The sequence below is a fragment of the Esox lucius genome, chromosome 4 (assembly GCF_011004845.1).
Source record: "Esox lucius isolate fEsoLuc1 chromosome 4, fEsoLuc1.pri, whole genome shotgun sequence".
NCBI classification, from domain to species: Eukaryota; Metazoa; Chordata; class Actinopteri; order Esociformes; family Esocidae; genus Esox; species Esox lucius.
In genome coordinates this window covers 33,115,393-33,130,719 of record NC_047572.1, presented here as the reverse complement: position 1 = coordinate 33,130,719, position 15,327 = coordinate 33,115,393, and the positions used below count along the sequence as shown (strand labels likewise).

The following is a 15,327-nucleotide window of genomic DNA, read 5'->3' as shown; positions in this document are numbered from 1 at the left end:
CTGTAAGCAGTTGAACAAAAAAATACAAAAATAAACATAGACTCAGTAAATACAATTGGTGTTAAATAGAAACATTTCTGCATGAAATATTGATGCATTTAATATTGATTCCTCCTCAACATAACACTCCATTTACTAGAAATTAATGGAAATTATGGACACAGATATGAAAAAAGTATCACTATAAAATGAATAAAGTTTCCTAGAGTTCTTCATGTAAAAATGACCAGATTTAAAATAGATTTCCATCTAAAGTTTTTTATTACTCAAATTACCACAAATGTACAGTTTCCAGGATGTCCCATAAAGCCATGGCAAATAGAACCTCAGAAAATAAAAACCAAGGCATTGATTGTTGTCAAACCCTGTGTCCATAGAATGCTCACAGGGAGTGGAAAACAATGTGTAAATTAGTCATTTGTTTTAACAATTCCTTTAAAAATCACAATCCCTAAAAATTTCTTTCAGACTTCAAGAATATCGGATTCCTTCTCAAAATCTACCAAGTGGTGAGGAAAATTCACATCCTAGAAAAGTGTGTTCCAGTATTCCAGCCTGGGAATGCATAATGGACATCCTCAAAGTTTCTATTCAGGTGTTTTCTTTTGCTTCATTGCCATTTCTATATGCCTATAGTGTCAGCTGTGGAGTCCATGTGATAGTAAACCCGGTGGCTGAAGTTGGTCTGGTCCAAGCAGAGATCTTCGGAAAGCTGGGGGTAGCTTTCAGCTCCGGCAATGTCACCCTCTCGGCAGACCCTAGTAGTATCAGTGTACGCCCCATAGGTGTGAACACACGCACACATGCTCGCACGCACGCACACACAGCGCCTTGAAAAAATATTACACCACCTGACCAATTCTCTTTTTACTGAAATACAAGTAGTAGATTCAAATGTCATTATGTTTTGGTATTTTATTTTACAATACAGACACTGATTGGGTTTAATATTTTTGTAGCAACATGTATCAGTTTTTTTTTCTTACAAATACTGTATGTACCAGCAAGAAAGAAAAATGACCCTACAATAATTTAAAATATCAACAATCAAACAGAAGGGAATGTAAATGTACCATGTGAAGTGAATGAAATGATCCGGCGCTGCCTGCAGGCGCTGTATATCCACACAGATAGAAGGCCCACGTGCATCCAACTTTCAGGCTCGAAATAGATCATTCACTATTCATCACGTTGCTCTGCTCGCTCCAGGATGGAACTGATGGTGGGCTCTGACCAGCCGGGCCAGTGGACTTAGGTGTTTACTTGCCCAGGTCCAAAATCTCTTCCAACATTCCAATATCTGTCCGGCTGGTTGAACACACTAGCCCTGTTTATAGCACTGGTCTGGAGCTAGCGAGGTAGCTTTATTGCTGTTCCTCTTCATGCTATCATTTAATATCGCTCTTGTTCTTCACAGGGGCTTTCCTTAATGTGACAGATTCTCCTCCCACTGTCACCAGCACAAAAGCTGGTTCATCTACTACAACCGCTACATTAGGTGAACAAGGTACTTCATATGATGCTCAACTGCTACACCCAATGGAGCAAATGTACCTGGTGATAGTTTCCATGACATTTTCACCCATCCACTCAAAATAGCCAGCCTGTTTCTTGTATGTAGACACCTCAGCGGGGACACAGCAGCCCTCCCTGGGAGTGCCAGTAGATCCCACTGGCTTGTCCACAACCAATGAACTCCACTAGAACAGCTCAGCCAGTTAGAGGCATTAGATCTAAGTCTGCTTTCGGCAACTAACATGCAAATACAGGAAAACACACAAAGGAATCAGTGTTTTCAGTGTCCATGGGTGAGGTATCCAAGGTGATGAATGATCAATGTGCAATGATTTCCACTGTTATTATGTTTTCAGGCATGGGAACCAACTTCTACAGTGTTAATATGACTCTGAATATGAACGTAACTGGCAGTGATCCAGGGACGACTATTCAGAAGTGGGTAAGAAACACAACGGTAGCCTTGGCCATGTAAGACAAGAAACTTCCTGAAACATTTTCTTCAGAAAGGTTTAAAACTGCATTTATTTATCTGCACAACAGGTTCAAAGAATGCTGAAAAAGGAAAAGATGAGTGCATTCAATTTCAGATTGTTAAACTCGATTTTTAAGTAAGTCCTTGTCACTCAGAAAATGGCCTACCATACAATGTCTAGCTTCCGTGTAACACAGCATGGCAATACTCATGTCTTTTAGAGTGTAGCTCATGTGGTCCATGTATTTATTTTTAGAGACATTACTGGAACAGTGGAACTAGAGAAGGTAAGAATGCATTTTCTTGTGTTGTGATGTATCTATTCACTGTGGATTTTACTTTGGCATTATAATGTTTATTTTGTTAAAGAAAGCATTGCCACAGCAGTCAGGATCTATAAGAGGGTTTCATTAATGATCATCTTTATTACCAGACAATAAATCCATGGACCACAACGTGAGCAAACATGTGATTTCCCAACACCCCTAGGTGTGTGTTAATAAAGGGATAGTAATTATTTGTGTCTCTTCTCTGTTAGACGGTCAAGGTGAGGAATGAGAACAAGTAAGTGATGACGAAAAGGCTAATAAAATAGTAATTAGTTATTACGAAGCTTTGACAAATACTGATACCAACACCTTTATTTTATTGTTAACATTTTATGGAAACCTTTATTTGCTTCTAGTTGTCTATTGGTTTGGGGACTCTTTCTTTTTTGTCTGTAGGTTTCGATGTACCTTCCATGTTGAGGATCTTGAGACGCGGAACGTTACAGAAGCTCAGAGACTCATTGCTGACCAGCTGTCTGGGAATCATGTTGATGATAACATCTTGGTACAACACGAAGACATCCACGTGTTACATATAGGTACAGTATAGTTGACATGTATAGACACATATAGGTACAGTATAGTTGACATGTATAGACACATATAGGTACAGTATAGTTGACATGTATAGACACATATAGGTACAGTATAGTTGACATGTATAGACACATATAGGGTCAGTATAGTTGACATGTATAGACACATATAGGGTCAGTATAGTTGACATGTATAGACACATATAGGTACAGTATAGTTGACATGTATAGACACATATAGGTACAGTATAGTTGACATGTATAGACACATATAGGTACAGTATAGTTGACATGTATAGACACATATAGGGTCAGTATAGTTGACATGTATAGACACATATAGGTACAGTATAGTTGACATGTATAGACACATATAGGGTCAGTATAGTTGACATGTATAGACACATATAGGGTCAGTATAGTTGACATGTATAGACACATATAGGTACAGTATAGTTGACATGTATAGACACATATAGGTACAGTATAGTTGACATGTATAGACACATATAGGGTCAGTATAGTTGACATGTATAGACACATATAGGGTCAGTATAGTTGACATGTATAGACACATATAGGGTCAGTATAGTTGACATGTATAGACACATATAGGGTCAGTATAGTTGACATGTATAGACACATATAGGGTCAGTATAGTTGACATGTATAGACACATATAGGTACAGTATAGTTAACATGTATAGATAAATATACAGTATCTCAAAAGTGAGTACACTCCTCACATTTTTGTAAATATTTGATTATATCTTTTCATGTGACAACACTGAAGAAATGACACTTTGGTACAATGTAAAGTAGTGAGTGTACAGCTTGTATAACAGGGTAAATTTGCTGTCCCCTCAAAATTACTCAACACACAGCCACTAATGTCTAAACTGCTGGCAACAAAAGGGCCCAATTAGCCATTTTCTCTTCCCGGTGTCATGTGACTTGTTAGTGTTACAGGGTCTCAGGTGTGAATGGGGAGCAGGTGTGTTAAATTTGGTGTTATCGCTCTCACACTCCCTCATACTGGTCACTGGAGGTTCAACATGGCATTTCATGGCAAAGAACTCTCTGAGGATCTGAGAAAAAGAATTGTTGCTCTACATAAAGATGGCCTAGGTTATAAGAAGATTGCCAAGACCCTGAAACTGAGATGCAGCACGGTGGCCAAGACCATACAGCGGTTTAACAGAACAGGTTCCACTCAGAACAGGCCTCACCATGGTCGACCAAAGAAGTTGAGTGCATGTGCTCAGCGTCATATCCAGAGGCTGTCTTTGGGAAATAGACATATGAGTGCATTGCTGCAGAGGTTGAAGGGGTGGGGGGTCAGCCTGTCAGTGCTCAGACCATACGCCGCACACTGGATCAAATTGGTCTGCATGGCTGTCATCCCAGAAGGAACCCTCTTCGAAAGATGATGCACAAGAAAGCCCTCAAACAGTTTTCTGAAGACAAGCAGACTAAAGACATGGATTACTGGAACCATGTCCTTTGGTCTGATGAGACCAAGATAAACTTATTTGGTTCAGATGGTGTCAAGCGTGTGTGGCGGCAACCAGGTGAGGAGTACAAAGACAAGTGTGTCTTGCCTACAGTCAAGCATGGTGGTGGGAGTGTCATGGTCTGGGGCTGCATGAGTGCTGCCGGCACTGGGGAGCTACAGTTCATTGAGGGAACCATGAATGCCAACATGTACTGTGACATACTGAAGGAGAGCATGATCCCCTCCCTTCGGAGACTGGGCCGCAGGGCAGTATTCCAACATGATAACGACCCCAAACACACCTCCAAGACGCCCACTTCCTTGCTAAAGAAGCTGAGAGTAAAGGTGATGGACTGGCCAAGCATTTCTCCAGACCTAAACCCTATTGAGCTGTCACGGTCGTGGGATGAAGAGGACACAGGCGCAGAGTAGAGGTAGGTAAGGTAATCCATTTAATACAAAATAAAGAATGCAGGACTCCAACAAAACAAAACGCAGCAACCAGTGACGTGGGTATTCCTTACACAGGATAAACAAAACCAAAATGAACCACGCCTTGGGGCCTACAAACTAAACTTAAATAGGGTCCCCAATTGGAGGCAATGACTAACACCTGCCTCCAATTGGGGAAACCAAAAAAAGGAGTAGAGGTGGCTAAAGGCCACCTCCTGTCCTGTCCTGGCTATGCCCCGAGCCCAGCGCAGAGATGGCTAGGGGCACAGCCAGGACGTGACATGAGCATCTGTGGGGCATCCTCAAACGGAAGGTGGAGGAGCGCAAGGTGTCTAACATCCACCAGCTTCGTGATCTTGTCATGAAGGAGAGGAAGAGGACTCCAGTGGCAACCTGTGAAGCTCTGGTGAACTCCATGCCCAAGAGAGTTAAGGCAGTGCTGGAAAATGATGATGGCCACATAGAATATTGACACTTTGGGCCCAATTTGGACATTTTCACTTAGGGGTGTACTCACTTTTGTTGCCAGCGGTTTAGACATTAATGGCTGTGTGTTGTGTTATTTTGAGGGGACAGCAAATTTACACTGTTATACAAGGTGTACACTCAATACTTTACATTGTAGCAAAGTGTCATTTCTTCAGTGTTGTCACATGAACAGATATAATGAAATATTTATAAAAATGTGGGTAGATAGGTAGTTGGGGGGGGTGGGTAGGTAGTTGGGGGGGGTAGGTGCCAGACATAATCGTCATTATCTCTCTACAGATCCAGGGAATTGTCCTGAGGAAACCCATAATAGTTTCTGGGGTCGGTATATTTGGCCAATCACAGAAGCCCAGAATATACAAAAAATGGACTGTGAGAAGAACCGTGGAGAGAAGGCTTGCAGAAAATGGTGAGAGGCCCAGGTACTGAAGAGTACACGAGAGGGCGTGGTGAACACCTAGAGGATGGGGTAAACAACTAGAGAATGGGGTAAACAACTAGAGGATGTGGTAAACAACTAGAGGGCATGGTCAACAACTAGAGGGCGTGGTGAACAACTAGAGGGCATGGTGAACAACTAGAGGGCATGGTGAACAACTAGAAGGTGTGGTGGACACCAAGAGGGCATTGTAAACAACTAGAGGGCGTGGTGAACAACTAGAGGGCGTGGTGAACACCAAGAGGGCGTTGTGAACAACTAGAGGGCGTGGTGAACAACTAGAGGGCGTGGTGAACAACTAGAGGGCATGGTGAACAACTAGAGGCCGTTGTAAACAACTAGAGGGCGTGATGGACAACTAGAGGGCGTGGTGGACAACTAGAGGGCGTTGTAAACAACTAGAGGATGTGGTGGACACAGAGAGGGCGTGGTGAACAACTAGAGGGCGTGGTGGACACAGAGAGGGTGTGGTGGACAACTAGAGGGCGTGGTGGACACAGAGAGGGCGTGGTGAACAACTAGAGAATGGGGTAAACAACTAGAGGATGTGGTAAACAACTAGAGGGCATGGTCAACAACTAGAGGGCGTGGTGAACAACTAGAGGGCATGGTGAACAACTAGAGGGCATGGTGAACAACTAGAAGGTGTGGTGGACACCAAGAGGGCATTGTAAACAACTAGAGGGCGTGGTGAACAACTAGAGGGCGTGGTGAACACCAAGAGGGCGTTGTGAACAACTAGAGGGCGTGGTGAACAACTAGAGGGCGTGGTGAACAACTAGAGGGCATGGTGAACAACTAGAGGCCGTTGTAAACAACTAGAGGGCGTGATGGACAACTAGAGGGCGTGGTGGACAACTAGAGGGCGTTGTAAACAACTAGAGGATGTGGTGGACACAGAGAGGGCGTGGTGAACAACTAGAGGGCGTGGTGGACACAGAGAGGGTGTGGTGGACAACTAGAGGGCGTGGTGGACACAGAGAGGGCGTGGTGAACAACTAGAGAATGGGGTAAACAACTAGAGGATGTGGTAAACAACTAGAGGGTGTGGTGGACAACTAGAGGGTGTGGTGGACAACTAGAGGGTGTGGTGGACAACTAGAGGACGTGGTGGACACAGAGAGGGCGTGGTGAACAACTAGAGGGCGTGGTGGACAACTAGAGGGCGTGGTGGACAACTAGAGGGCGTGGTGGACACAGAGAGGGCGGGATGAACAACTAGAGGGAGTGGTGGACACATAGAGGGCGTGGTGAACAACTAGAGGGCGTGGTGGACAACTAGAGGGCGTGGTGGACACAGAGAGGGCGTGGTGAACAACTAGAGGGCGTGGTGAACACCAAGACGGCGTTGTAAACAACTAGAGGACATGGTGATGACATTACATGCGACTGCAACTGTCAACCAATCACAATGCTTAAGATGACCAACAACCCACAGTAGAATATTACATTTACAAAAAGATAGGGTCTGAACATCTCAAGGTTACAGAGAAAATTGTTTCAATATGATGAATGGTTTACCATGTATTCACACACATAGATATTGTGAAATTATTACATTTAATAGTCTAGAAGATCATGTTAAAATAGACAAAATAAAAAAACATATTCCAAGTATTCTGCACAGTCATCTAAACTCATCTTTCTAAGGGTTTAGAATCGTTTCAGATCTAGGATGACGCTTTTTACCTGTTCAACACCTGACTCTGGACTGCGGTCAGAGGCAGACATCACATTTGTATTGGTAAAATCACCAGTTGGCATGGAGATGGCTCAGTAAACCTTTAATTAACTTCTACATGCAATACAACCCTGTTTTCCATGCTTTTACCCCTCACAGTCAAGTCACAGATATGAAACCAGTGGATGACTTAAACTGCTGACAATCAAGCCATATGCTGTTATGATCCTAACCGTGTCTTATAACACAGATATTAATATGATGCGAAGGTAACCACACTACAAGTGCAATAACTGAATGATGGGGTTGATCTGTTTTATGGGTCTGTGAAAGGAACGCCTCTGCTGTCAGAATGAAATGTTGTCCTAATGTTTATTATGTAAACACTGTTATATTGCCCCAATATTTATTAAGGATCCCATGGGAAGGTTTTTCTCTAGGTCAGCCGTTGTCTACAATTTCGATCACAGTAAAAAGAGATATGCAACAATGTTTAAAATAAACTACCAACTGGTTATTGATTTAATATCCGAGCAAAAAGCGAGGCTGACAGCCTTACCGTCTTCCCATTGCTGGACCGTGTTCTTCACCTGGATGTGTCAGCATGTTGGATCAACTGACAGGGAAGGCCACGTGGGCAAAGGCAAACCTGCAATCATGCAAGCCTGTGATAACCATCTCTGATCTGGACCATGTCACTGTCACAGAAAGTAAGACCCGCATGCCGTCTAAATGCACGCCACTTCATAGCTAAGAAAAAAATATTTTGTCATTTATGGTCCCCCTTTTTTAATGCCCTTTCCCTGGATTTTCGGTAATAATTGTTTCATAACAATGGACATTGGATTTTTTTGGTCCCCAGACAACTCTGCAGATGTGCTCGACATAATTGAGGTCCTTGTGCGTGACAAGGGGGTCCTGAGCGACTCCCAACTGGCCTCCGTCATCCAAAAGCTGGATGAGGTCCTCCAGGTCTGTGTCGTGACCCCTCAGCTTGGCAGAGATATCGTCAACATCATCGGTGACATCCTGCGCTCTGACACTGATCTTTCAGAGGTCACTAATAAGTAAGGTCAAGGGTCAAATGGAAGAGGCTGAAAAGGGCCACTTCCTTGCTCTGTTTGCTGATCGTGCGTGTGTTTTCCTCCTCTCCTCAAATCTGTCGTTCACATTTCCCGGGTGTTCCCAACAGCATTCTGGACATTACAGACCGTGTTGGGGACCAGATGAAGTTCCAAGAGGAGTCTCTCAATGTGACAGTCCCTTCCTTGTCCCTCTCTATGGTCAACGTAGACAAAGACAACTTCCAGGGATTTACATTTGGTGTGTCCTCCTTTTCAACCGACCTAGTTCCAGAGGTAAGACAGTGATATGATCCTTTCCACTGGTCAAACAGATAGTTGCGATTGACTGGGAGCCCATAAATGTACGATGTATCTGCTCCAGAAGATAAATAACTACCCTGTCATTAATGTATGTCAACAAACCTTTCTGTTACATATCGCTCCCTGGGTTTGTTTAAGTCCTTTCTAAAATTAAGTGAGATAATTAACTAGACTGTTTTGACTGTTTAATAAACTGGAGGACATGTCCTTGACTGAACCAAGAGGACACACGCAGAGAACTTTGTGAGACAGGACAAGGGTTCTCGAGCAATCGTAGCCTCCACCATTCATTTCTAGTTAACTTTGAATGTGGAAAAATAGCACGTGATTTAAACTGTGCCAAAATATTGAAATCATTATGATTCAACAGAACTTGAACAGTGTTATACAATGTTTTCACTTTGGTGCAATGACCAGAGATCTATATAGTGTATAATATAGTATATTCGTTAATCATTCATTAATCCTCAGTCTACTGTTTTTATGCTCAGTCCACTATTCTAATTCTTATTAGTTTTTATTTCTTTTGTACAACATTGCTGCACTAATGGACCAGAACAAGTTCCTAGTTTGTTGTGAAACTTAATACAAAACTATCTGATTCTTATATGACTAATTCGTTAACGCCATACATTTAAATTATTTGCACTCTATGCATCTCTTTCTGTTCCAGATTTTTGTCAACCAGACATTTGTCAGTCAACCTCCTGAGAACACAGTCGTCTCCATCTCCCTACCCAGCGCTCTTCAGAACTTCTTCCCCCCGGGACACAAAAAAAATAGAATTCAGTTCCACTTTTATGGCACACAGGACCTCTTTGAGGTATCTAGTAAAGCATGCTTGATGTGGTCAAGATGTCAATATCTAGAAGTATTATTATATTTGCTTATTTATGAAAACATACGGAAGTGTACTTGTGTCTGATTTCAAAGGAAAGCCTGCTGCAGTCGTACAGTAATTCAGTCTCAACGTTTCACAATCAATCACAGGACCCGGAGACCAACTGGATTCTTAACAGTTATGTGGTGTCGGCCAGCGTCAGCAACAGCAACATCTCCCTCCTGCTGAGTCCCGTAGTGGTGACACTTCGTCACCTCAAGCCCAAAGAGGTGACGACTGAAAAACAGCTTAATCTCGGTCACTGAATGAAGTGGCGTTTCTGCTTTAAACAAGTCTGACCAGCTCCATCCTTGGCTTTCCCCACAGAGGAGTGTGAAGGAAAAGTGTGTGTACTGGGACTTCCAGAAGAACAGTGGGAGGGGAGGATGGAATAGCAGCGGCTGCGAAACACTTCCAGGCATTTCCGCTTATCAGACCATTTGTCACTGTTTCCACCTCACTCATTTTGGTGTCCTCCTGGTTAGTCAGTTGTCATAGGCCGAGAAAAAATGTGTGCACTTGTTAACATATTAGGCTGCTAGCGACCTTTGACCTCTGTGATGTCCTACAGGATGTTACCAGGACTCCTATCAGTGAAGCCGACCAGGAGATCCTGACAGTCATCTCCTACCTGGGCTGTGGTGTGTCCTCCATTTTCCTGGGCATCAGCCTGCTCACCTACTTGGCCTTCAAGTGAGTCAGCATCCGGCCAGGTGGACAAAGAGCTAGCTTAATGGATGGGACAGATGAGGACAGATGTGTACAGATGAGGACAGATTTGGATGGATGAGGACAGATGTGGATGGATGAGGATGGATGAGGACAGATGTGGACAGCTGAGGACAGATGTGGATGGATGAGGACAGATGTGGATGGATGAGGACAGATGTGGATGGATGAGGATGGATGAGGACAGATGTGTACAGATGAGGACAGATGTGGATGGATGAGGACAGATGTTAATGATTAGGATGGATGAGGACAGATGTGGACAGCTGAGGACAGGTGGTCAGATGGGGACAGATTTGGACAGATGAGGACAGATGAGTGGGTGTTTTGTAAAAGCAACTGCTGATATAAAAAGGGCTTTATAAATAAATTGGATGGATTGATTGATGAGGACAAATCAGGGTCCTGCCTCTAATCTCAATATTTTTCACCTTGAGTCACTCTCTTTCTCACCCTCCCTCTCTCTCTCCCATCCTCCTTCTCTCACGCGCGCACACACACACACACACACACACACACACACACACACACACACACACACACCTTTTCACTGAGTCACAGGAAGCTGCGTAAAGACTACCCGTCTAAGATCCTCATCAACCTATCTGTGGCTCTGCTGGGTCTCAACCTGGTCTTCCTGCTGGACACGTGGTTGTCTTCTTTCAACAGCTACGTCCTCTGCATCGCCACGGCAGCCACTCTGCACTACTTCCTGTTGGCCTCATTCACCTGGATGGCCCTGGAGGCAATCCACATGTATTTTGCTCTGGTCAGGGTCTTCAACATCTACATCCCATCCTACATCTTCAAGTTCTGCCTCCTAGGCTGGGGTAAGTCATGGAAGTCTGAGGAAAATTAGAGGCAGTTGCATTAAAATGGTGTGTGTTGAGCCACTTATCATTGAAATGGTGTGTGTATAGCCACTTATCTTCTTTTGTACCACATTAATATTATATGAATATTCCTCAGAAAAATGCTTGAATATAGATAAAAACAACCAAGCAATAGAAGGTATAATACAGTGATTTACTTACCTTTTAAGTGCTTCTGCTTTGTCTGTGATTGAAAGATTCAGATCATCTCTGATCTAAGCAAAAAGCTTGCACGCTTTAACATAAGGGAGTTGAATGTAGACCGGCTTTGACAGAAGGGAATAGAATGTAGACCGGCTTTGACAGAAGGGAATAGAATGTAGACCGGCTTTGACAGAAGGGAATAGAATGGAGACCGGCTTTGACAGAAGGGAATAGAATGTAGACCGGCTTTGACAGAAGGGAATAGAATGGAGACCGGCTTTGACAGAAGGGAATAGAATGTAGACCGGCTTTGACAGAAGGGAATAGAATGGAGACCGGCTTTGACAGAAGGGAATAGAATGGAGACCGGCTTTGACAGAAGGGAATAGAATGTAGACCGGCTTTGACCGAAGGGAACAGAATGTAGACCGGCTTTGACCGAAGGGAACAGAATGTAGACCGGCTTTGACCGAAGGGAGTAGAATAAAGAGGTAATGTTTTCTGTATGGACATAGGCGTTCCCCTGGGGATAGTCAGCCTGATCCTGGCCATACAGAAGGATGCCTATGGCAGCGCCGAACCAGCGGACTCTGATGAAGCTCTGCAGGCCTCTGAGCCATTGTGAGTAAACTGCCTGCATGACCAGGTGGTCACAGGTTACAAGTGAATAGATAACCAGGTGGCCACAGGTTACAGGTGAATAGATGACCAGGTGGCCACAGGTTACAGGTGAATAGATGACCAGGTGGCCACAGGTTACAGGTGAATAGATGACCAGGTGGCCACAGGTTACAGGTGAATAGATGACCAAGTGGCCACAGGTTACAGGTGAATAGATGACCAGGTGGCCACAGGTTACAGGTGAAGAAATGAACTTCATCGGACATGTGAATCACATTTCTCCCTCTCTGGTTCAAAGCTGTTGGATACAGATAGATGTCTTCTTCTACGTTGGGGTCGTGGCTTTCGTGCTCCTTGTCCTGGTCTTTAACTCGGTCGTGTTCATCGTGGTTCTGGTCCAAATCCGCAACATGCAGACCAATAAGCTGGCGGTAACAGGAGGCCAGCGCGGGGTGACCCATGACCTCAGGGCAGTGGCCAGTCTCACCTTCCTACTGGGTCTCACCTGGCCCATCACCTTCTTCACCTGGGGTCCAGCCAGAGTGCCCCTGCTTTATCTCTTCACGATCCTCAACAGTCTGCAAGGTGAGGTATTCTTCAAGAAGTTACAATATTACCAGGAAAGAGGGAGACAGAGAGAAACAAACCATGATCTTCTTTCTGCCAGGGTTTTTTATTTTCGTTTTCCACTGCCTGATGAAAGAGAATGTGAGGAAGCAGTGGAAGATCCATCTGTGCTGTGGTCGATTCAGGCTCAGTGACTATTCAGGTACGTAGAGACCTCCAGGTAGTCTGTCTATTCAGGTAAAGAGAGACCTCCAGGTAGTCTGTCTATTCAGGTACGGAGAGACCTCCAGGTAGTCTGTCTATTCAGGTACGGAGAGACCTCCAGGTAGTCTGTCTATTCAGGTAAAGAGAGACCTCCAGGTAGTCTGTCTATTCAGGTACGGAGAGACCTCCAGGTAGTCTGTCTACTCAGGTACGGAGAGACCTCCAGGTAGTCTGTCTACTCAGGTACGGAGAGACCTCAAGGTAGTCTGTCTACTCAGGTACGGAGAGACCTCCAGGTAGTCTGTCTGACATTGCAGAAACCCCAGTTTGTTCATTGAGGATGTTCCTGAGATTTCACAATATTGACCTTTCACCCCGCTCAGATTGGAGCCGCTCAGTGATGGTCGGAAGCCAGACCAAGAAGAAACATCTGGTGCAACGCTCTGTGTCTGTGAAGTCCGTCAGCACCTCCTCTCGGAAGGTCTCTGACGACTCTATAACAGCCAGCTGCAGCTCTGGGATCCCCCTCCACCAGGGCAACTAGTCCACTGTAGCTCCACCCTGAGGCCTAGACTTGCTCCACCCTGAGGCCTAGACTTGCTCCACCCTGAGGCCTAGACTTGCTCCACCCTGAGGCCTAGACTTGCTCCACCATGACGCCTAGTCTAGCTCCACCATGAGGTCTAGTCTAGCTCCACCCTGAGGCCTAGACTTGCTCCACCCTGAGGCCTAGACTAGCTCCACCATGAGGTCTAGTCTAGCTCCACCATGAGGTCTAGTCTAGCTCCACCCTGAGGCCTAGTCTAGCTCCACCCTGAGGCCTAGTCTAGCTCCACCATGAGATCTAGGCTAGCTCCACCATGAGGTATAGTCTAGCTCCACCCTGAGGCCTAGTCTAGCTCCACCATGAGGCCTAGTCTAGCTCCACCATGAGGCCTAGTCTAGCTCCACCATGAGGTCTAGACTAGCTCCACCATGAGGTCTAGACTAGCTCCACCATGGGATCTAGTCTAGCTCCACCATGGGATCTAGTCTAGCTCCACCATGAGGCCTAGTCTAGCTCCACCATGAGGCCTAATCTAGCACCACCAGGGGGCCGATCTAGCTCCATGGGCATTAACTCAAATAAGTAGCCAAGTGTACGTAACTCCACCAGGGGGACTAACCTGGCTCACCATAAAAGGACTATATACATTACTCAGCTAACACATGCTAACCTGAAACACAGCTGACCTGAAACACAGCTGACCTGAAACACTGCTGACCTGAAACACCGCTGACCTGAAAAAATGAGAAACACTTGAGGTCAGGATATCTTAGCAGACACCTGAGTCCAGTCCAAATTTACTGTACAATGTTAAAAGTCCCCCATACTCCCATGATTTGATTTAAACCTTAAGAATAATAGTTTCTACCACTAGAGGCCTTGTTTCTTTGAAGTCTCACTACTGTTGGCCGACACACATACTATATCTGATCTATGTGTTATTCTGTTCTTCTGCCTGACACTCCCACAACCTCTGTGAATAATGCATATTTAATATTATCAATATTTTGGTACATTGTGCATTCTATATTTTATTAATTACATTTCCCTTGCTTTAAATGTGGTCCTGTTTTACTTTTCATGATGTAAATGTTTTTTTTTAACTGGACAAATGGAGGGATGGAGAAAGCTTGTGAGGCTTAAAGTATCAGGACATATAATTACTTTCCCTGACTTATTATAAAACCTTCATAGAAAGCCTACATACTGTTATGTAATGTAGTCATTCCATTGGGATGTGTCCTTCTCCATTATCTCTAAATAACCTGAATATGAATGAATGTGGTTTGTTCAGTGTAGAGAAGAATACAGGTAGATCTTCTATTTACAGTCTTTTCTCCATTTCTCCATCTCAGATCCATCTTATGAATGGGGCTCTTCCCACACTTGGCTTTTGACACACATATGACGCTTAAAGGCCAAGTGCAGGGAAAAAACCACTTCTTTATGGTATTTCTCCACTAGTTTTGAAATGTTAAATAATAGTATAGAAAAGTGGGATGGAACTTTTGGCTGGTGTGGTGACATCATCAAGTGATACATTTGTATATAGATCAATTTAAAATAGATCTGTGCCCAAAACTCTATTTCAGGTCCCCTTTCTCTGCTCAGACCAATTCCTCTCTGGAAAAAGATTCATTTCTAGATTGAATGTAACCACCTGCAATTGGATTGTGAGTTTCAACCCAACTTTTTGGCGGTTTTAGTTAATATGATTTCAATTTAGGCTCAGTTACAAATGATTCCTTCCCTGGCCATTGTTCTTAATAGACTGTTGGAGTTCCTATTGTTTGATATCCTCGCACTGGCTGCATTCCAACAGAAACTACACATCACTCTAAAACCAGTACTGGGGTTGATTCAACACAAAATTTAACAACAGCTACAATAGCACTGTGAGTTCGCTCAACAAAGCAGAGTTGAGGTTAATTTAATGAACAGTTGTAAGCCAACCATTTGTAACAGT

General features: G+C 44.1%; 1 protein-coding gene across 1 annotated transcript; it reads left to right on the top strand.

Moving 5' to 3' along the window:
• Positions 1-1,242: 1,242 nt before the first annotated feature.
• adgrg4a (adhesion G protein-coupled receptor G4a) lies at positions 1,243-14,341 on the top strand. The gene is made up of 20 exons (XM_029119425.2): positions 1,243-1,271; positions 1,418-1,507; positions 1,872-1,957; positions 2,059-2,126; positions 2,247-2,277; positions 2,529-2,554; positions 2,716-2,858; positions 5,572-5,701; positions 8,016-8,122; positions 8,275-8,479; positions 8,605-8,770; positions 9,471-9,620; positions 9,788-9,907; positions 10,005-10,157; positions 10,249-10,370; positions 11,076-11,236; positions 11,938-12,043; positions 12,342-12,628; positions 12,711-12,812; positions 13,198-14,341. The coding sequence occupies exons 3-20, from the start codon at positions 1,874-1,876 to the stop codon at positions 13,356-13,358; spliced, it is 2,322 nt and encodes a 773-aa protein (XP_028975258.1). The 5' UTR covers positions 1,243-1,271; positions 1,418-1,507; positions 1,872-1,873; the 3' UTR covers positions 13,359-14,341.
• Positions 14,342-15,327: the final 986 nt, after the last annotated feature.

What these genes read in the sequence shown, in the direction of transcription:
- adgrg4a (XM_029119425.2), top strand. Translation starts at nt 1,874, where the DNA reads ATGGGAACCAACTTCTACAGTGTTAATATGACTCTGAATATGAACGTA. An exon ending in AAGGTGAGGAATGAGAACAA is followed by an intron (nt 2,555 to 2,715) that starts GTAAGTGATGAC and finishes TTTTGTCTGTAG; the next exon opens with GTTTCGATGTACCTTCCATG. An exon ending in CTTTCAGAGGTCACTAATAA is followed by an intron (nt 8,480 to 8,604) that starts GTAAGGTCAAGG and finishes TGTTCCCAACAG; the next exon opens with CATTCTGGACATTACAGACC.